At 47.1% G+C, this 21,384-nt stretch overlaps 1 protein-coding gene across 3 annotated transcripts in view; it reads right to left on the bottom strand.

Annotated features, from left to right (window-relative positions):
* Positions 1-3,658: 3,658 nt before the first annotated feature.
* Raf (Raf oncogene) overlaps positions 3,659-21,384 on the bottom strand; it is a 194,216-nt gene continuing 176,490 nt past the window's right edge. For all 3 annotated transcript variants that reach the window (XM_045749499.2, XM_045749500.2, XM_045749501.2), the window contains exon 14: positions 3,659-6,020. In XM_045749499.2, coding sequence (XP_045605455.1) covers positions 5,844-6,020 — 177 coding nt within the window. In that variant the 3' untranslated portion in view covers positions 3,659-5,843. The remainder of the gene's footprint in view (positions 6,021-21,384) is intronic.

The raw sequence follows: 21,384 nt of genomic DNA, 5'->3' as shown, positions 1-21,384 counted from the left end.
ACCACAATCGACCAGACCCTCGATAAAAAGCCAGTGGTACACTCCTCGGCAAGTCCGAATAAATGAAGATCAGCAACAGTCTGACGCACCAAATCCTTCTAGTCTGAGCAAGGACAGGGCCTCCAATAACTGGAGGAAACAAAGAAGCACTACTAAACTAAGAAACAGCAACAGAATAGATCAAGGCAGCAAAACGAACATACCTGCCGTTGCCTCCGGGACCTCCCAAGCAGAAATGATGATCCCTACATCATCAAACGCCCCAGTAGCTGGATGTAGCAAAGACGCTTCAACCCAACCAAGAGTCTCCTCACCCACCAAGAAGAAAGTCTCCACTCCAGCCAAGAAGACACAAACCGTCGGGAAAACCAGTACTGTAAAAACCATAGACTCAATGATTCCTCTATAACAGAAAAATGGACAATCTCAAAATTATACAATGGAATATTCAAGGATTCAAAAACAAAGCACAAACACTCAGAGCAGTGCTTCTCAAGGACAGCATTGATATTGTTCTACTTCAAGAAACTCTCACCAGGACTGGCAGAAATATCAATATCCCAGGATATCAAGGATTCCACTGCCCTATGGCACAAGGTGGCACCAGAGGCATTTCAATTCTAGTAAGAAATCATATCAATGTCACGGCAATCACAGACCTGCCCAACTGTGGTGAGAACGTTGAAATTATGGGAGTTAAGCTCACTATGAGGAACTCAACGCTGTCCATCTTCAATGTATACAACAGCCAGAGAGAACATGACATGAATCTCTCAACAATCTTTGAAATAGCAGTCACTACACCTACTATCATCTCTGGTGACTTCAACGCTCATAGTGAATTACAACTTGATTCACCAAGAACCGACGCCAACGGAAGACATATTGAACATCTTTTGGATGAAGTGCCGGAAATCAGTCTGCTTAATTCGAGGGAACCAACCCACACTGGTGGAGGAAAGCTGGATCTCACGTTTGTTTCCACCAGTATTGATGAGTTGTGTCATTGGTTAGTGGATCATGTTCTGACTAGTGACCACTTTGCTACAAAAACAGTTATTAATATAGCACTACCTCCTAGACCTCCAGCTCCCGAGCCCGGATGGGACTTTATCAAAGCAGATTGGACGAAGTTTCAGGAAGCTCTCGAAACTTGGCACCAAAACTACACTCCTCCTGACAACACCGAAGAAATGGAAAAAGATTTAGTAAATGCAATACATAGAGCAGCAAATCACGCCATCCCCAACAACACAAGGACCATTGGTATTACTGTGATAGGATCAAAGAGCTACATAACAGACTAAATCTACACTAGTGTTAGTCTACACTAACCCCACCAGCTCCATAACTGGTACAGCCAGCCCTCCAGGCTGAAAACCATCATGAAGACCCCCATCCGTCGCCAGATCTCTACTATCACCCACTGATACAGCTAATGGCTCCAAAGAGCCTCCACTTACGGGCTCACCATAGCCCGTGCTACTTGGAACTTGTTCCGAGTAGCTGAATCTATAACAATAACAGTTTGGTCAGACAGCACAGCTTCTGTCCCAGGTAAGTTACGGGCTCACCATAGCCCGTGCTACTTGGAACTTGTTCTGAGTAGCTTAATCTATAACAACAACAACGGTAGGTCTGGTCAAAAGACGGAGAAAGACATCTCCCGTCACGCAGGGTGCAGTCGCACCTCCATAGATCTCCAGTATCATCCATTGATACTGGTAATAGCTCAAAAGGGCCACCACTTACAGGCTATTCATGCCCGTGCCACCTTTTGGGTGGCTTAATCTTCATCAATCGTCAATCTGGTCAACACACAGCACCACTCTTGTGCCAGGTAAGTCCACTACGGGCTCACCATAGCCCGTGCTACTTGCCCCGCTCCTGTGCCAGGTAAGATACGGGCTCACCATAGCCCGTGCTACATGGACACTTCGTTCTGAGTAGCTAAATCTAAAACAACAACATGGTCAAGCAGAAACACTTCTGGGGTTCTCATTAGCTTACGCATCTTCCCTCACCTCGACGTTCATACGATGGGTGACGGTAGACGCATAGAGCATTTTGTATAAAGTGCATCATTCACCATTATTATTAACGTAAAGAAACTTGTATATATTTTTTCCTTGTTTGCATGAAGCCAAATGGTTCAGGATTTTTGTCATTTATTTTTTATTATTATTTTCTGAAAAATTAAAATTTACTTTTGTTAAGTTTTGATAAAGTAAATTATTTAGTGTTTATTCCCTGCAGCTTTGCACACCGTAAAGGATTACCAGTTTTATTTTGTTTTGTTTTCTCTATTTTTTTATTAATGTGCATTTGTGCACCGAGCACGTCACAAAATTATTATTATTATATATATTATATATATATATATATATATATATATATATATATATATATATATATATATATATATATATATATATATATATATATATATATATATATATATATTTATTTTACATTTTCAAAGACTAGTTTACACATATGTTGTTGTTATAAATTCAGCTACTCGGAACAAGTTCCAAGTAGCACGGGCTATGGTGAGCCCGTAATTTACACATAAAATACATTCATACTTATACTCATTTGGGTGAGGTGATATGGCACAAAAGTTTTGGGTGATGTGACAAAGCTATGACAGAACACGAAACAATGGGCATGAGAACATAAGAATGGAAGTAACTGCAGAAGGCCTATTGGCCCATACTTCCTCTTGCTGCTTCCATGTTGGTTCGGGGTCTTGAAGTGGCTAGAATATAGTTGTGCATTAATTGGCCGTTGACTTTTTGATTTGTAGTGCCTCGCTGATGTCAAATCTCCTGCTATCGCTGTACAGTAATTATCGATGATTTCTGTGTTGCTTGTTAAGATTTCTCTGGAGATGGTCTGGTTGTGAGATGAGATTATATGTTCCTTGATGGAGCCCTGTTGTTTGTGCATAGTTAATCGCCTAGAAAGAGACGTTGTTGTCTTGCCTATATACTGAGATCTTTGGGGTTTACAGTCCCCAAGTGGGCATTTGAAGGCATAGACGACGTTGGTTTCCTTCAGGGCGTTCTGTTTGGTGTCTGGGAAGTTGTTCATGAGTAGGTTGGCGATTTTTTTGTTTTTGTAAAAAAAAAAAAAAAAAAAAAAAAAATAATTCCTGGGATTCATGTTGATTAAAGAATCAAGTGAATTTATGTCCATTCTCTAATACCTAATTAATAAATCATACACAGTATGCAGTGTGAGAGTTGGATTATGAGCCATGAATGAATGAATGAATGATTCATTCATTCATGAGCCACATTCATTTATTATGAACGTGTTTGCTAGGTAATTAGGATTTTCATAAGAACATTAGAATTGATTAAACTTCCTGCTACCTATTGGCCTATGCAGGCAGCTCATATGTACAGTATATCCAACCAAAATCACTCTGGCTGCCTGCACGGGCCAGCCCTGTTTGAAGCGGTGGGGCTTCCCACAAACAGCTTGTGGAGTCAGTCCTGTAACTCGCACTGTTACCTGTTAAGATCCTTTAATTGGCTCACCTGTGGGAACATGCATGGCTCCACCTCTCAAGCCAGACAGACCCCCTTGACCATGTCTCCCAAGGCTTAAGGCTCTTAGACTGCACACAAAATGGAAATAACAACATACGAGGAAGCTCGTCTTTTATTTTAAAATGATTAAAGCTGATACAGAGTAACATTTTGATGATGATAAAACAATGTGGTAATGGAATATGGGATGACTGCACTACAGTATCACTGAATGTGAAGTCTGTACACGGACTGGTGACGTCTAGGGTAGGATGGGAAGGGGGTAAGGAGAAGGCTGTTTGGAGAAAGTGAAGGAAAAAGGATAAGAAAGACAAGAATTTGAAAGTAAGGGAGGGAGGTACTGAAGCCCTGATGGCATTCAGGTCTGCTATTTTCACAATGACCATCTGTTACCCCCAAAACATAAAAACAAATGTACTGCTCCCCACACCTAGCTGACTTGTTCAGATGACCTCCAAGGTATTGACATCTGACCAATGTGGACATTATCCTGTTATCCACAAATGCAATCCCCATGGCCTTAAACTTTTATCTGTAAGTCAAGTATTTTTTAGTCTAGCTTGGGGGTGACTTTCAACTAGTTTACATATACTTAAAACTTTCAAGTGGCATAACTTTTTATACGTTCAATTATATTAAAATGCAAAAAAGGTTTTGAGTTCAAATTAACTACTGAGTATGCTTTCCTCAGGCAACCACTTCACCCTCTGCATGTCACACGACTATTGTCATAACCGTTTCTTGGAGCACGGCATTCACGATAAGAATACAATATTAGCAAACCTTTTTCTCTCTCTCTGGGGTTGCAAGGAAAAAGCCTATCTGATCCGTGCAAAGATATTTTTAGCTGAAAAACATTCATTGTCCTGATTACACTAACAAAACAAACTACAACTTAACACGGTAATATTGAAAAATACACTTCAATCACAACTGCACAGGAGATCATTGACAATATATTGCCAAATCATCATATGGAATGTTGAAGAATGGTGTGGAAGTGATAAAGCAACAACCACACAGTTTTTAACTTAACACAGGACACTTGACTATAAATGTACATTGTTCATTATCTGCAACTGACCACTACGGCTATAACAGCATGTGTAAGCCATTTAAAGGAGGGTTTTTAATAACAGAGTTTTGATCTTTAAGTGGGGGATCTAATTACTTGAGGAATATAATTATAAAAAAATTTCCACAGAAGAACTCCAAAGTCACTGTTATATGTTTAAATAGGAGCCTACTCATTTTGAAGAGCAGCTGAACAATCAAATATAATCAAATGTTAATACTGCTACACATAAAAATAGAATCTAAATAAAGATTACTATATAAACACACAGAATGCTATGTAGAAACACAGCTTTCTGTAGTTGGCAAAATTTGCTATCAAAGGAAACTTAAAAAAGCCCAATGATTTCAGCTGGACATATTTTCTGTAGGATGAAACAAGTGAATTTGGACATTTTTACTCATCTTAAAAATGTTTAGAAAATGATCATCTTGATATCTTGATATAAGATATTTTGAAAGTAGTGTGTGTAGGTTTAATAATAGGGTTTTATTTTTCACATGAATTAAAGACATTAAATATGATAGTTCACTTTTTTGTTTATTAATTTCCAGTTTGGAATGATACTGATGTGGTCCTTATGTTTGCATTATAATACATGCAGCCATAAGACTCCATCATAAAAGGTATTCCTTAGGTTCAAGGTGATAATAATACTGCAGTTAAGAGACCATTTGAATGCTGATCAGGTCCACAAAAGTTGCTCTAGGCAAGTTGTATCAGCAGAATTAATATAAATCTACAGAGAAGACCAAAGAACACAGTGGGATAACTTGGTCGGTGATATTTTCTATTAAGGTTCATTTAGTGACTGAATTTGTGGGAGCTGTGGTCTTAGTAATGCCTGAGGAAGCTTTGTAAGTTCAAAATGTTCACACTATTGTTCATGTAGCAATGCTTTTGGCAAGGCCTGGGTAAGCTGTTTGTAACATTTTAGTTGGTAGAATCTTGGCAAGGTTCGCTCCATACAAAAACTCAGCTAGTATGGCCAAAAGGTGGTTTCATTGGAACATCTCAGATTAATAAAAGAAAGATGGGAATTGGCTCCATATTGACAAATCAGCTGATGAAATTTATGGGGAAAAAGTGGGGAAGGATAAGGACTGGCTCCATGGAACAGTTTAGCTGGCAAGGTCTAACAGAATATCCTCCATGGAACAACAGTGTGGCACTGAGGGGAAGGGGGTGGTTAACCCTCCTTCCAAGATTTAAATATTGCCAGCTGTTGAAAACAAGAAGGCACCCGAATTGATGGGCGTCTTGGGTGATGCACACAAATACATCATATCGTCAGTATTGAGGTGTGTGCGTGTAAGTGTTGGCTCACTTGCTGACCGATGGATCTTCGGCAAGGAACGCACCAGTGATTCTATGTTGGCTAGGATCTGTGAAGTGATAAATGATCATTGATTATCTTTGAAAAAACCAGCGTTGAATTTAATGAAACGCCATTTTCTGGGCGAGTCCTGGAGGCTCCCCGGAGCTTACTAGGCTGAAATGCTAATGTTAAACTTTGGCATCAGTCATGTGTATGGAGTTCTATGGGCCTACCGGGGACCACGAGCCAGAACCTGGCCCCCCTCAGAAGAGGCAAGAGGAGTAAAGGCCTATAGAAACCCCCCCGTGTTGTTGGAAGCATTCTATGTCTGCCATCGACCGGGTCAGGCACCCAGAAAAAGGTGCCAAAACCAAAACCCCTATTCTGGTGAAAGTTGCTACCACAAGCCAAACAAGTGGATAGAACTCCCCTAAAATAAACACGCAAACAATCATGACGTCACATGTCGCCGCACCGCTGTCCGCGCAGCTCCCCCTCCCCAGGAGGGGGAAGGGGGAGCCCCAGACCCATCGCGCTGGCTATTCACCCCAGTTCTGAGGCTGAATGTCAAAAAGCGTGAAAAATCACTGACCGGAGGGAGGGAGGGAGGGAGGGATGCTGGGGAGCGTCTGGGACTCACCCAGAAATTGGCGTTTCATTACATTCAACGCTGGTTTTCTGGAGGGGAAGCCCCTTCGGCTCCCTGGAGTAAACTTCCCACAGAGGAAAGTAGAGGGACCTACTGGGAAGGCGGTTGCCGCTCACTCCTCAACTCTAAGTCGAGACAACTGGCTGCAACTGCTGATCCAAAGCGACACAGGCCCGACTAGGCCCATGAACGCGCACGAGATAACGATTAGACAGGACCCTGCTCGACCGCCAAAAACCCCGCCCGAATGACAGCCCAGGACATGTTGCCAAAAACAGCGGCAAGAGCCGCGAACTTGCGAACATAGACATGGGGAGAGACCGCAGGCCGGCTAGCCATAATAATCCTGCGGACGACCCGGGAGACAAGCACCCGCAAACAGGGAAGGAGGGAAACCGGATCAACCCAAAGTGCGACCCAGGACACAGAAGCCGTGGCGCGCAATGAACGGTGGAGGGCCGCCACCGGACACCAAACATGATGCACCCCCGGCCAAACCAACCAAGCATCAACAACCCAAGGACCCCTGCAGAAAGCAGCCGTCTCATTCTCTGCCAGAAAAGAAGACTGGTGAAACGAACAACCCCATCGCCTTAACCGAAGAAGCAGAAAACTCCTGCGCTGGAGGAGAGCAGCTCACCAACCCGACCTCCAGAGGCCAAGGCCAACAGAAAAAGAGCCTTGGAGAAACAATCCGGAACCGAAGGGGCCACAACAAACCGAGGAGAAGATAAAAGAGCACTCTGTCCAATGATCAGGACTGCTCAGGATGGCGCATGGGCAGGCCGGAGGTGAAACAATGCCCGAGGCAGCATGCTAAACGGAGCAGGAGTAACCTCAATACCGAAAGCAAGCTGAAGCGGCTCCACCAGCGCCTCACGATACGTGGCGACAGTACAGTATGTGGCAAAACGACGGCCCCAAACCCCCCAAAAAGAAGGATAAGACCACGCCAACAAAACACAGAACTGAAGAAGGAACAGAAGGAAAAAGGAAGGACCGCCAAAAACCCCCACACTGCCGCCAAGAAAAAGAACACAGGTGGGACACCATCAACGAAGCCACCTGACGAACAGAAAGTGAGAGGCCTGAGGCAGAGCCGAACCAGCCCCACCAAACGAGCCAAGAAGAGGCGGAGCCACGGGAGATCTCGGGTGCGACCACCGAGTAGGAAGAGCCGGAAAACCGAGCCGGCAAAGAAGAGGTGGAACGTCTGCTGGACAAAAACGTCCCAACACCAGCGAGCCCGCCAGGAGGTCTGAGACCATGGTCCCGACTGAGTTTCTAGGGAAGGGATCCTGTGAGATGCAGAAAAAGCCAACAGGCAGGGAAAGCCAGGAACCAGAAAACCAAACTGGGCAAACGGAGGGCCAAACGGCACAGCAGCAACACACAGTCGGTGGTCATGTCCCAACACAAGACCAAAATGAAAAAGCGCAAGGGTCGCCACGAGACCATCATCTGAACCGAGGGGTAAGAGCGAAGATGAGAGCCACACCCCCCCCCCCAGGCGGCCTATTCCCCCCATCCCCAAGTGACTACCACACCAGCGAGCATAAGAAACACTGCCGATGCAACCGTGGACATCCTCAAGAGAAAACTAGATAGGCGTCTCCAAGGAAAGCCGGACAGACCGGGCTGTGGTGGGTATGTGGGCCCACGGGCTGCTCCAAGCAACAGCCCGGTGAACCAACTCCCACAAGCCAAGCCTGGCCACGGGCTGGGCTTGGGGAGAAGAACTCCCAAAACCCCATCAAGCAGGCATCAAGCAGACGGGAAGGAAACTGCACGACACTGGGATATAGAAGAACCAGAGGGGACAACACCACCACAAGCAAGACCCCTCAGACGAAGGAGAGGGTAGATAGGCGTCCCAGGGGAACACAGATGGAATGGATGTCCAAGGAGCAGGAGAGATCACAAAGGACTCTAGTGTCAGGAGGAGGAGAGAAATAGAAAGCAGGAGGAAGGGAGGAATTGGAGGCCAGCCCCCACACAGTGTCAAGACAGAGCCCAGCAGGATCAGGAAGCCGTACAGAAGTCGAACGACAGGCAAGAGGAGAGACCAAAAACCCCGAGCTCAACTCCTGCAAACACAACTAGGCGAGCACAACAAGGTAAGCACAGAAGCCACGCATATGGCAGGTGAGCGACAGAGGAGCAGGACGAAAGAGTGAAAAGCACAACCCCTCAAGCACGAGGTGAGGACAACCAGTGGAGTACAGAGAATCCAACGAACCTGGAAGGGCTAAGCCAGGCACTGCAAGGCAGGCAAGGAATGAGTGACCCAGAGAAGACAATCATCATAATTAGCAGAGACAAACAAAGAAGGGCCCAGGAGGAAACAGGCAAGGGCCAAACAAAACTCCACAACCAAACCCCAACACGCACCCTCGGTAACAAAACCACAACAAAATGGCACTTCATAACATCCAGACACAGGAAACCGTCCCTCATAACAGTCACCACCACCATTGTACCAAGTAACCCGTGGAGGTGGGGCCCCGGGACTAACTCAAGCATGGGTCGGACATGCATACGAGTGGGACTAGATGGGTACAATGAGGAGCTGTCCCGCATGGGCCAAAAGGCCCCTGCAGGCACCTGTGTCCTGCCATTCCCACATTTGCACTCCCAAAACCAAGAATCAACGCCTGGCTGAAAGACGCCAGATCGCAGAAACTCACCTGCAGAACGGAGGCACGAACGTGTCACGACACAACGTAGCCGAGAAGATGCCGGGAGCACCGCTAGGAGAAGAAGGCCTGAGCCGCACACCCAGAAGGGGAGGGGAGAGGCGAAGGAATCACCCCGCACCCATAACACGGGGAAAACCCCGGCGTCTGCCCCATAACCGCAACCCAGAACACCCCAGTACCTACGGGGCACGGACTGGAGAAGCGAGAAGAACGAGAGGCGAAGCCCCCGAGAGAAAAGGATGCAAAACATGAGCACTCATGTACAACGACCAGACCAAAACAAACTCCCATGGCGCACACGAACAACCCGCTCAGCGGGAAGGCGCCAACAAGGACTACTGCACAGGAAAAGTAGCCCAAACAACCCGTGACCCGAAGGATGGGCGCAGGGGCAGAAACAGCCCAGCGCACGGGAACAGGAGCAAAAACAGGAAGCAGCGACATACATATCCGGTGAATGTAAGGAAGACAAGGAACCGAATCAGCACCCTGGACCAGGAGTATGTAAAGAAAATGAAGTGCCGAGACCGAGGACGAAGAAAAACACAGGAACAAAAGAGCGAGACAGGATAAACCCGGAAGGGGACCAACAAGCCCAGAAAAGACCGGAGGGAAGCCACATCGAAAGACGCCAGCGTTCCAATAATACAGGAAGTAGCGAAAACCATCCCGAACCTTCGAGAACACACAAGCAAGCACAAACCACGAAGGCTCATAAAAGCACAGTCGCACCGAGACCAAAAGTCATGCAGAACCCCCAAAAAAGAAAAGGGGAACATGACAGGGAAGTTCCGTCCCAAGAAAAGGGGTGAAAAAACCGCAAAGAGCACCCACGAACAGGACGGAACCAACGGACTCAATGAACAAGGAATTGAGCCAGGAGAGGGGCCGACGCCCAACAACTCGTATGAAGAGGGGGGAAGGAAAAACCCCACTCCCCGTAACCGCAAGCTCCGCTCGAAGGGTAGAACAACCCCGGCGGGGACCAACGGGGCCCCCCCCCCAGGCAGCCCCTCCCCAGTCCCGGGAACCCACACGTTTGGCCCCGGGGCCGAGCCGTCCCCCCAAAGCCCCGGCCTCAAGAAAAACTGGGGCAGCCGTGAAAAATACAGAGGAAGGGAGCCCACTGGCAGACTTATATATACAACATGGCTGGAGGAACAGGCTCAAATAGCCCCCGTCCCAACCCCGGAAGGGGAATCCCTCGAGATCGCCCGAGTCTCAAAACCATCGAAGCTCCGCCCTGACCCCGAACCCACAGACGGTAAGGACCCGGATGCAAGGAGGAAAGGGGGTGGGGGGTGGGAACAGATTAGACCGCAGCAGGGGAATGACAAGGGGGCGTGGAATGAAAACCGAAGGAACCAACACCCCAAGCCCCGTCCCTAAAACGGGGCAGCCTCAGGGCTTCAGGGGAGCAAACAACCTAGAGCGTTGACAAACCGAAACACGATGGGCAACGCCCGTGCTGCCTGCACCCACATAGTCAGCATAAGACTGGGTAAGCAAGCCAGAAACATGCAACAAAACTCGCAGGACTCTGGGTCGAAGGTGCCACCGACCCCACAGGCAGCAGACGGAGGCAAAACTGAGAGTCACCCTTAGACAAGGGGACAAAGCAACCCTCGAACTCTGCACAAAGCGTGGGGGAACCCCGGGGTCACATCCATTGGACCCACGTGTCCCCGTGGGGATTCCCAGGGTCCTAAGCGTTTACTTGAAGACGACTTGCGCTCAGGTAAACCCAGGCAGGGTACTGCTAACCGGCACCCAAAAGTACCAAACAACCTTCTAAGAACTGAATCCCCAGGACGTGTACACTCACGGGGACCTAGCAGGGGGAACCACCGGAAGAAGGAAGAGTACTCAGTACACAGGGAGCAAGAACCAAGGCAGACCCCCCCCCCCACCAGGCAGGAAAGAAAAAGAAAAAGAAAACCCTGCAAGAGGACAGCGTACTCAGGCGGAACAGAGCTGGCCGCTATGATAGGTGAAAACTAGCTGCGCAGTACCCTGCGCCCCGCCAGTGCAAACTGCCCCCTACCCCAAGGCGAACAAGGGGGGACAGAACACCCAAGCACACATGGGATGGCCGAAAACCAAGCAGTTAAAGGACTAGCTGGGGCAGAACCCAAGGAACTTGTGGAAGAGAACCCCAAGCCCCAAGGGCAGTACTGTACTTACAGGGCACCTAGGGGAAGGAAACCCAAGGCGCAGGCAGGCCGAATACTGAAGAAACACTCCCGGCTCACGCACAGACACCACACTCTAGGTTCAGTGCTGAAACAACCACCGGAGCCAGAGAACACGACTTCAGCCTTTAGCATCAGAATTAGAACTGGGGGTGGATAGCCAGCACAATGGGTCTGGGGTTCCCCCTTCCCCCTCCCAGGGAGGGGGGAGCTGCGCGGACAGCGGCGCGGCAACGTGTGACATCATGATTGTTTGCGTGTTTATTTTAGGGGAGTTCTATCCACTTGTTTGGCTTGTGGTAGCAATTTTCACCAGAATAGGGGTTTGTTTTGGGGCGCTTACCTTTCTGGGTGCCTAACCCGGTCGATGGCAGACATAGAATGCTTCCAACCACACTGGGTTTTTTTTATAGGCCATTGCTCCCCTTGCCTCTTGTGAGGGGGCCAGGTTCTGGCTCGTGGTCCCCGATAGGCCCATAGAACTCCATACACATGACTGATGCCAAAGTCTGACATTAGCATATCAGCCTAGTAAGCTCTGGGGAGCTAAAGGGGCTTCCCCCCATAAAATAGGTTGCAATAAAATGCGATAAAAGTCAGATTATAAGTAGGAAAGATATGAAAAATATATAAGCAATAATTTTTATTATGGATAAAATAAAACAAATACAATTAGATTCTTTTGCCTAACATACTCCAATACATGTATACAACATTTACAACAAAATAAAATAAAACCAAAAACAAAGAAAGTATTGTATAACAGTATTCTAGGAAAATCATTCATTGCTGACAAAAATGAGTAGAAGAATGAAACAAAGTTTTATCAATACTTAAATACAAAAATATACTTGATGCAGACGACGAGTCACAATAACGTGGCTGAAATATGTCGACCAGACCACACTAGAAAGTGAAGGAATGACGACCTTTCGGTTCGTCCTGGACAAATTCTCAAGTCGATTGTGATAATTGAAGATTGATTGATGAAGATTAAGCCACCCAAAAGGTGGCACAGGCATGAATAGCCCGTAAGCAGTGGCCCTTTGAAGCCATTACCAGTATCATTAGCTGATACTGGAGATCTGTGGAGGTGCGACTGAACCCTACGGAGAGGTCGTGACCTCTGGATGATTGAAGGAGGAGAAGGCAATAAATAGGCAGAAGAGAGGTGAGGAGAAGAAAATCTTAAGAGGTAGGGAAGGTAAGGTGTAATAAAAGGGGATAGTAAGATAGGCAAATAAGAACATAAGAACAAAGGTAACTACAGAAGGTCCATTGGCCCATACGAGGCAGTTTCTATTTATATCACCCAATAAGAAGGGGGATAGTAAAAGGAATACAAAGGGGAAAATAGTAGGAATAAGCAAGAGATCGTAAGAGAAAACAGTTAGTAAGGGAACGCAAGAGAAAACAATGAACAGAAAAAAAAGAGAGAAGAGAGAAAGAAAAGGAAAGAGAAAAAGATAAATGGAAGGGTAAGCTTATGTTAGGTCACATTTGTTAGAAAGATTAGAGCATTTAAGTATATACTGTGAAAGGGAAGAGTCAACTGCAACAAAGCCAGGACTCAAGTTCATGTTGGGTACGTTGTGTATTAGAGCAGATTCAACGAGACGGCGTCTGTGTAGAGTAGAGGCAGGAAAGATTATTTTGGAGGAAGACCAATCAATAGGATGTTTAGAATTACTAATATAACAGAACAGAGCATTGTTTGTGTCAGCAGACTTAACATTTTTGTGTTCTTTAACCCTTCAATTGCGCATCGCATCATATGATGCTTTGACCGACTTGCAGTAAATTGCGCATCGCATCATATGATGCTTTGGAGAACTACGAAAGATTTAAACGGCCCGCGGATACACGGGGTTCACCACACCTTCATCAGGGCTCTTGTAAACAGACGCCATTTTTAAAAAAAATCGTGGGCCAAACTCCAGGGTGTTAGGGGCCTCAGTATTGAGTGAGCTACCAAGCCTGACGCACGCAGCATGAGCTCACAGCACTGCTGTTCAGCTTGTGACCACAGCATCGCCTAAAAATGCCATAATATACTTGTTCATGCTATTATGTAGCGATGATATTATTACAGAAGACCCCTGACTGTGATAAAACTGACCAGGGTTCTGATAATAGCAGGATTGTGGTGATATTTGGCGCTGTGCGCCATGGAGGGAGGAGTAATGCTGTGGGAGGGAGGATGGTGGCGTTGTCTTTTGAGTGTGTGTGGCCACCTTTTATTGACTGCACTCACCATACCATCTTAGTGGTTCGCTATGGTGAACACAAATGTAGATACTTATATATAACGTGTGTATAGTGTGAGATAACAGCGAGAGTAGGAGGTTGGGAGCCGCCATTTTGGTGAGGGAGGAGCGTCGTCTGCAGGACTTATCATGTTGTTTACTGATGACCACGATGGTCTTTGGGCACCATACCAGTTTACTTGTACAAGTATGATGAATAAAACAGGTAGATATTTATATATAATGTGTGTATATAGCGAAATAACACCACACAGTATTGTTGTAGGAGAAATATTAGTGCGTCTGGCCTTGAGGGCGGCCGCCACCAGCTGACTGTGTGAGTAGCCACGTCTTATTGCCTTTACTCACCATACAAGCTTAGATGTACAGTTATGGTGAACAAAACATGTAAATACTTATATATAATGTCTGTATATAAAAGCAAAAACAGTATGGTGGATGGAGAATGGTGGCAAGGCAGGTGAGGTGAGGTGAGGGAGGGAGTGGCAGCCAGTGGCAGCCAGTCACTGCCTGCCACTGCCACTCAGCATACCAACTTAGTGGTTTGTCATGGTGAACAAAACATGCAGATACTTATATATAACCTGTGTATATAGTGTAATAACCGACAAAGTATTTGTTCAATGTTTGATGAACATTCTGTAATTGAATCAACAATATGCACACCATATTTTTGAGTACAGCGATGATTCACTCATTTTATTATATAAATATATCACACTACACACTATTGAATAATATTACAGCAAAAAAACTACGAAAAATCAATCAGAGACATTGAAATAATTAGGTAATTATCTGTTTGTGGAAACTCTGGCCTGACAGCTGGCGATCAACAGACCGCCTGGGACGCACGCTCAGTCAGCGCCTGATTTTTGTCACACTTTCCCACCCTATAGTGGGCGCCACTTACGATTTTTTATTATTTTTCTCGTGATCAGTGAATACAAATTAACAGGTTAGGAAGAAAAAATAATTTTTTTTTTTTTTTTTTTTTTTTTTGGTATGCGCCTGTGAGTGTCAAATGGTATATAGCTATGCGCCATTTAAGGGTTAAGTCTGTCATTAAGTGTACGGCCAGTTTTGCCAAAGTATTGGACAAACAGGAAATAGAGTAGACACCAGCAGCATTAGAAGAACGAGGAGTAGTGTGAACTAGATTGCTATGAAGTATGTTAGTTTGTCTAAAGGCGAGCATTATGTCAAGAGGACGAAAAGAATTAATAAATGTTTTGAGTTCAGATATCAAGGGAAGGCAGAGTACAGTGCTACTAGTGTTGAAAGCAGGTTTAGGATGAAAGAAATTTCGTTTAACTTGAGAATAGGCACAGTTGATAAAATGCAAAGAGTAACCAAAGCGAGAGAATGATTTGTAGATAAAGGCAATTTCAGAATCGAGGAACTGAGGGTCGCCGATGCATAGAGCGCGGAGGAAGAGAGACACAAGGACACTTTTCTTAACAGGAGGATGGTAGGAAAAGAAGTGAATGTATATGCCACTATAAATGGATTTGCGGTAGACAGAGAAAGAGAACCCGGACACAGAGCTGTCAACGTGAACGTCAAGGAAAGGAAGGAGGGAAACATCGTCGTCCCTTCACTTTCCAGTGTGTGGTCTGGTCAATACACTTGATATTTTTTTATCATAGCTGGTAAAAGAAAGGTATCCCCCCAGTCCTGTATGCCAGGTGTATCTCATAATACAAACATATGTTGAACATACACAGAGTTCCTATTTTATGAACATTTGCCTTATGAACATTCATCGATACGAGCATTCTCCCAGGTCCCCATGTAATCCATTTCGTGCATAAAATCATTGTACAAACTCACTGGAGCATCCTTTTGAATTTTGCAGGCAGCCAAATGGAGTAAAGTATTGTATGGGTTTGGGGGGGGGAGGGGTTTGTGTGTGTGTACTCACCTATTTGTGCTTGAGGGGGTTGAGTTTTGGCTCTTTGATCCCGCCTCTCAACTGTCAATCAACTGGTGTACAGATTCCTGAGCCTACTGGGCTTTATCATATCTACATTTAAAATGTATGGAGTCAGCCTCCACCACATCACTGCCTAATGCATTCCACCTGTTAACTACTCTGGCACTGAAAAAGTTCTTTCTAATGTGCCTGTGGCTCATTTGGGTACTCAAGTTTCCACCTGTGTCCCCTTGTTCGCATACCACCAGTGTTGAATAGTTTATCCTTGTCTACCCTGTCAATTCCCCTGAGGATTTTGTAGGTAGTGATCATGTCTCCCCTCACTCTTCTGTCTTCCAGTGTCGTAAGGTGCATTTCCCACAGCCTTTCCTCGTAACTCATACCTCTTAGTTCTGGGACTAGTCTAGTGGCATACCTCTGAACTTCTTCCAGCTTCGTCTTGTGCTTGACAAGGTACGGGCTCCATGCTGGGGCCGCATACTCCAGGATTGGTCTAACATATGTGGTATACAAGATTCTGAACGATTCCTTACACAGGTTCCTGAAGGCTGTTCTGATGTTAGCCAGCCTTGCATATGCCACATACAGTATGTAATTCTTTTTATGTGGGCTTCAGGAGACAGGTTTGGTGTGATATCAATTTCTAGATCTTTCTCTCTTTCCGTTTTATTAAGTACTTCATCTCCTATTCTGTATCCGGTGTCTGACCTCCTGTTTCCACCACCTAGCTTCATTCTTTACATTTACTTGGGTTAAAATTTAGCAGCCATTTGTTGGACCATTCATTCAGTCTGTCTAGAGCGTCCTGTAGCCTCCTACTATCATCCTCTGTTTCAATCCTCCTCATAATTTTTGCATCATCAGCAAACATTGAGAGAAACGAGTCTATACCCTCTGGGAGATCATTTACATATATCAGAAACAGTATAGGGCCAAGGACTGACCCCTGCGCGACTCCACTCGTGACGTCATGCCAAGCCAAGACCTCACCCCTCACAGTAACTCCTCGTCTTCTGTTGCTTAGGTACTCCCTATGTGTGTGTGTGTAATTACCTAAGTGTAGTTACAGGATGAGAGCTACACTTGTGGTGTCCCGTCTACCCAGCACTCTTTGTCATATAACGCTTTGAAACTACTGAAGGTTTTGGTCTCCATCACCTTCTCACTTAACTTGTTCCAACCATCTACCACTCTGTTTGTGAAAGTGAATTTTCTTATATTTCTTCAGCATCTTTGTTTAATTAGGTTAAATCTATGACCTCTTGTTCTTGAAGTTCCAGGTCTCAGGAAATCTTCCCTGTTGATTTTATCAATTCCTGTTACTATTTTGTACGTAGTGATCATATCACCTCTTTTCCTTCTGTCTTCTAGTTTTGGCAGATTTAATGCCTCTAACCTCTCCTCGTAGCTCTTGCCCTTCAGTTCTGGGAGCCACTTAGTAGCATGTCTTTGCACCTTTTCCAGTTTGTTGATGTGCTTCTTAAGATATGGGCACCACACAACCGCTGCATATTCAAGCTTTGGCCTAACAAAAGTCGTTAACAATTTCTTTAGTATTTCGCTATCCATGTATTTACAAGCAATTCTAAAGTTAGAAAGCAGGGGCCATCAGATTCAAATATGCCAAAAATGAAAACTGGTTCGATTTCAATCAAACTTTTCTGTGGGGAGTCCCTACGACTCCCTGGAGCTTATTGGCTAATGTTATATTAGACCAGGTCATTAGCTAAGGAGTTCAGACCTATCAGGGACCAGCGCCAGAACCTGGCCCCTTCAGAAAGGTTTCAGGGAGCAATGGCCCTGGAAAACTCCCTTGTGGTTGGGGTTTTCCCTTATCTGCCATCGACCATGATTAGGCACCCAGAAAGGTAGGCATAATAAAATAAACTCCACATGGTAAAAAACTAAAACATAAAACCAAACAGAGAGGTAGAAACTCCCTACAATCCTAAGGAAACAAGCAAACAAGCAAACACTACACTTTACTGCCATGCCGGCTTCCTAGCATCAGTTCGTAAGCTAATGTTAACCGGGATAGACGCTTCTCTGGCCTCAGTTTCCTAGGCGGTGTTTGCCTTTCGTGACGTTCACTGCCGTGTGTTGTGTTGTGCGGTGGCCAGGTGTTCCTCATCAGTACCGGGGCTGCATGCGCTTAGGGGCTTCCTTCCCTAAGCGCCCTGTGAGTACTGCCCCTGCGCGAGTGACAGGGTTATCTTCCCTGGGGCATTCGGGAACCATTCCTGTAGAGGTTCTTGCTGCTCGGCATTTGCCTCGCCCTTGGGGCCAGCTGGGGCTAGGGGTCCTTGTTTGCACCTGGGTAGGGACTGGTATTGTGCTGGTTAGGGCGTCAAGGTGTTGAGCGACCTGCCACCAAAGCGCGACTGGTTCCTGTTGCCTCTGGGGACGGTGTACTTTTGCGAGGTTTTTCTTTTGTTTTTTATTTTCATTTGCTTGGTAGGGGTCTGCCTAGTGTGGCTATAGTTCCAGCTTTGTTTCTTCGTGTGTGACCCGGTTCTGCCTTCTGGAGTTCCGGGGTCTTCCTGGCTTGCAGGCTGATCTTTTTGGGTCTTGGTCCGTGTTGTGGTCGTGCCAGGGCTTTGGGTTTTGTTGTCGAGGTGGGCCTTTTGATGAAGTTTTGTGCCTTCTTCGCCTGGCCGGCATGGTGCTCTCTGCTCACTGGTCGGCGGCTTGCATTTGTCTTCTCATGTGTATGTGTGCGCGTGCACATGTTTTCACCTAGCTGTTTTCACCTAGTTGTGTTTGCGGGGGTTGAGCTTTGCTCTTTCGGCCCGCCTCTCAACTGTCAATCAACTGTTTACTAACTATTTTTTTTTTTTTTTTTCCACACCACACACACACCCCAGGAAGCAGCCCGTGACAGCTGACTAACTCCCAGGTACCTGTTTACTGCTAGGTAACAGGGGCATTCAGGGTGAAAGAAACTTTGCCCATTTGTTTCTGCCTCGTGCGGGAATTGAACCCGCGCCACAGAATTACGAGTCCAGCGCGCTATCCACCAAGCTACGAGGCCCCCTACACAGGCTGTATGTGTGTATGTGCATGTGCATACGCACGTGTGTATTTATATATATACAGTATATACTTTTTCTTTCGGAAGGGGCTCTGTTCCCTTTGCTGTTGATGCGGCGCTGGGGGAGCAGCTTGCTCTGTTGACTCTCACTTGGTCCCGCAGTTAGTGGGCGTTTTTGGTTGTCTTCCGTCCTCTGGTGGCGGCGGATGGCTTCTCCCCCTTTTGGGGGGTTCGGGGCTTGCGGGGTGGGCTTCTTCCCCATGCACTTCGTCATGTCATCTTAGTGGGTGTGTTGGACGAGGTCGATCTGCCCCATCCTTCCGGTTTTCCCGTTTGCTTTATGCAGACACGGGCCTGGCGGAATCTGCAATTCTTCTGGACTCAGGGGTGTGTGGTTCTTTCCAGATCGCCAGGTTCGGTTTCCTGGTGATCTGGAGGCCGTTCCATCTGTTTCCGTCCCGGGTTCAGACCTGGCTGGGTCTTGTTTAGGGCTCTTGGGCTGCTCCTTGTTTTTTCCTCCAGAAGTGTTGCTGCGGCTGCGGTTCAGCCTTCGGCTGTTTATGAGGGGGTCCTGGGTTGCTTGGAGGCTGCTTGACTTCAGCGGGAGTCTGAGCTTCGACATGCTGGTCTGCCCGCGGGGTTGGGTTTGGCTTCGGTGTCTGCTTGGTTCCTTCGGAGACTCCCCTTCCGCCTCTCTTGCAATCGTTGGGTTCGTCCTCCGGGAATCTTGTGTTGGTGCTGCGTCACCAGCTTCCTCTGTTGGGGTTTTCGGGATTCCATGCCTTGGCCCCTCCCAGAGCCTTCGCTCGATGTGTTCACGGACGGGTCATCTCTAGGCTGGGGTTTTATGACCAGTGCTCACCAAGTTGGCCGGGGATGGTGGGGTCTGTCCGTCTGTTGGGTTCACAGCACGGTTTGGGAGTTCGTGGCTGTCTGGTTTGCGCTTGGGAGGGTTCGGGTCACTCGGTGCTCTACCATCCAGCTCCATTCGGACTGTTCTCTGGCGGTTCTTTGCCGGAACCACAGGGTTTCTACTTAGGTGTTTGACCTTTGGGGTTGGTCCCTTCGAGTGGCTCGTTTGCTGGATTCTCAGGGTTTGGCTAACCGTGAGGTTCATGTCCGGGGTGTGTCCTACTGTCCTGGCAGACAGCCTGTCTTGGTTCATTCCTCTGTTCGCGGATTGGCCAGTCGTCGCCAAGTCGTTTCGATGGCTCTGCCGGACGTATGGACTCCTGGCCATGACATCATCGTGTCGGCGTGGTCTAGGCGCCGGCCATTCTATGTGGCGCCTTACCCGCCTGCGAGCCGTTCTCTGCAGATGCCTTTCGGCAAGACTGGTCAAGGTGGGGAACCTGTTCCTCTTCTCCCGGTCCAGCTGTTGCTTCAAGTTCTGGCTCAGTTGGAGTCCATTCCCAAGGAGAGTAGTTCTCATGGTCCCTCGGTGGCCGGCCCAGCTTTATTTTCAGACTCTGCTTGATAGGTGTCTGAACCCGGGGCGTTTTACTGCGGCTCCGCCTCTTTTGGCAGGTTGGATCGGTCTTGTACGTGACTGGTTCGGCCTTCTCCTTGGCTCTTCGCGTCTGGTATTTTGACGTGGGTATCACCATCTCTATGGTGATCAGGTGGCTTTGTTGATGGTGTCCCACCTGCGAGCTTCGTCTCGGCGACAGTATGACGTTCCTGGTGTTTCTATGCATCTTTTTCTTGCTCTTCGTAGGTTGTTTTCTCTTTCGCATCGAGTTGTCTTGTCCTTTCTTGCGTTTTCAGGACTACAGTTATTTGATGTTTCTTACTGTTGCCTCGTTTTGTGAGACACTGGCAGAGCCCTCCGGCTTGCGTTCGGGGTGGACGTCACATCTGCCCCGTTCCATACGCTTTCTCGCGTGTTGTTTTACCTCCAGCCTGCTCATGTGTCGCCTGAGCAGTCCTGGTCCTTGATCAGGGTGCCCTCTTATCTTCTCCTCAGTTTGTAGTAGCCCCTTCGGTTCAAGTTTGGTTTTCATAGGCCATATTTTGTTGGCATGGGCCTCTGCGGCCGGGTCGGGGAGCTTCCGGCTCTTCCGGTGCAGTGGTTTCTCTTTGGTATTGGTGGTAGGTTTGAACATTTGCAGCCTTTCTCCATCCTTCTGGCGACGGTCGAGACGGCTGCTTTCCAGAGGGATCCTTGGGTTATTGATGCTTGATTGGTTCGGCCGGAGGTGTGTCCTGTGTTGTCCGGTTGCGCCTCTTTGCCGTTACCTGCATACCGTATCTGGGGATGTGCTTTGGGTTGATCTGGTTCCCCTCGTTCCCCGTTTCAGGGCTTGGGTCTCCCAGGTCGTCCGCAGAGTTTTTAAGTCTTTCAGCCTGCTGTCTATCCTTGCGCCCGTGCTGTTCGGACGTTTGCAGCTTTCGCTGCTGTGTTGGTGACGTCTAGGGCTCATTTCGGGCGCGAGGATTTGAGGGTCGCACAGGTTCCTAGCCGCCCATTTTTTATGCGCGTCTGCTCCTGTGCGTTCTTGTTGCCATGGGCCGCAGGTTGCAGCATGTTGTCTCGGCTTCGCGTTGCGGAGTTTGTAGCGGCCACCTCCCGGGTCAGCCCTTTCTTTTTCTTCTCTGTTTCTCTCACTTACAGAAAACCAGCGTTGAATGTAATGAAACGGCATTTTCTGGGTGAG

The sequence above is a fragment of the Procambarus clarkii genome, chromosome 27, assembly GCF_040958095.1.
Source record: "Procambarus clarkii isolate CNS0578487 chromosome 27, FALCON_Pclarkii_2.0, whole genome shotgun sequence".
In the NCBI taxonomy this organism is placed as follows: domain Eukaryota; kingdom Metazoa; phylum Arthropoda; class Malacostraca; order Decapoda; family Cambaridae; genus Procambarus; species Procambarus clarkii.
Note: the sequence above shows the minus strand (reverse complement) of the source record. Positions and strands in the feature narration are given on the sequence as shown.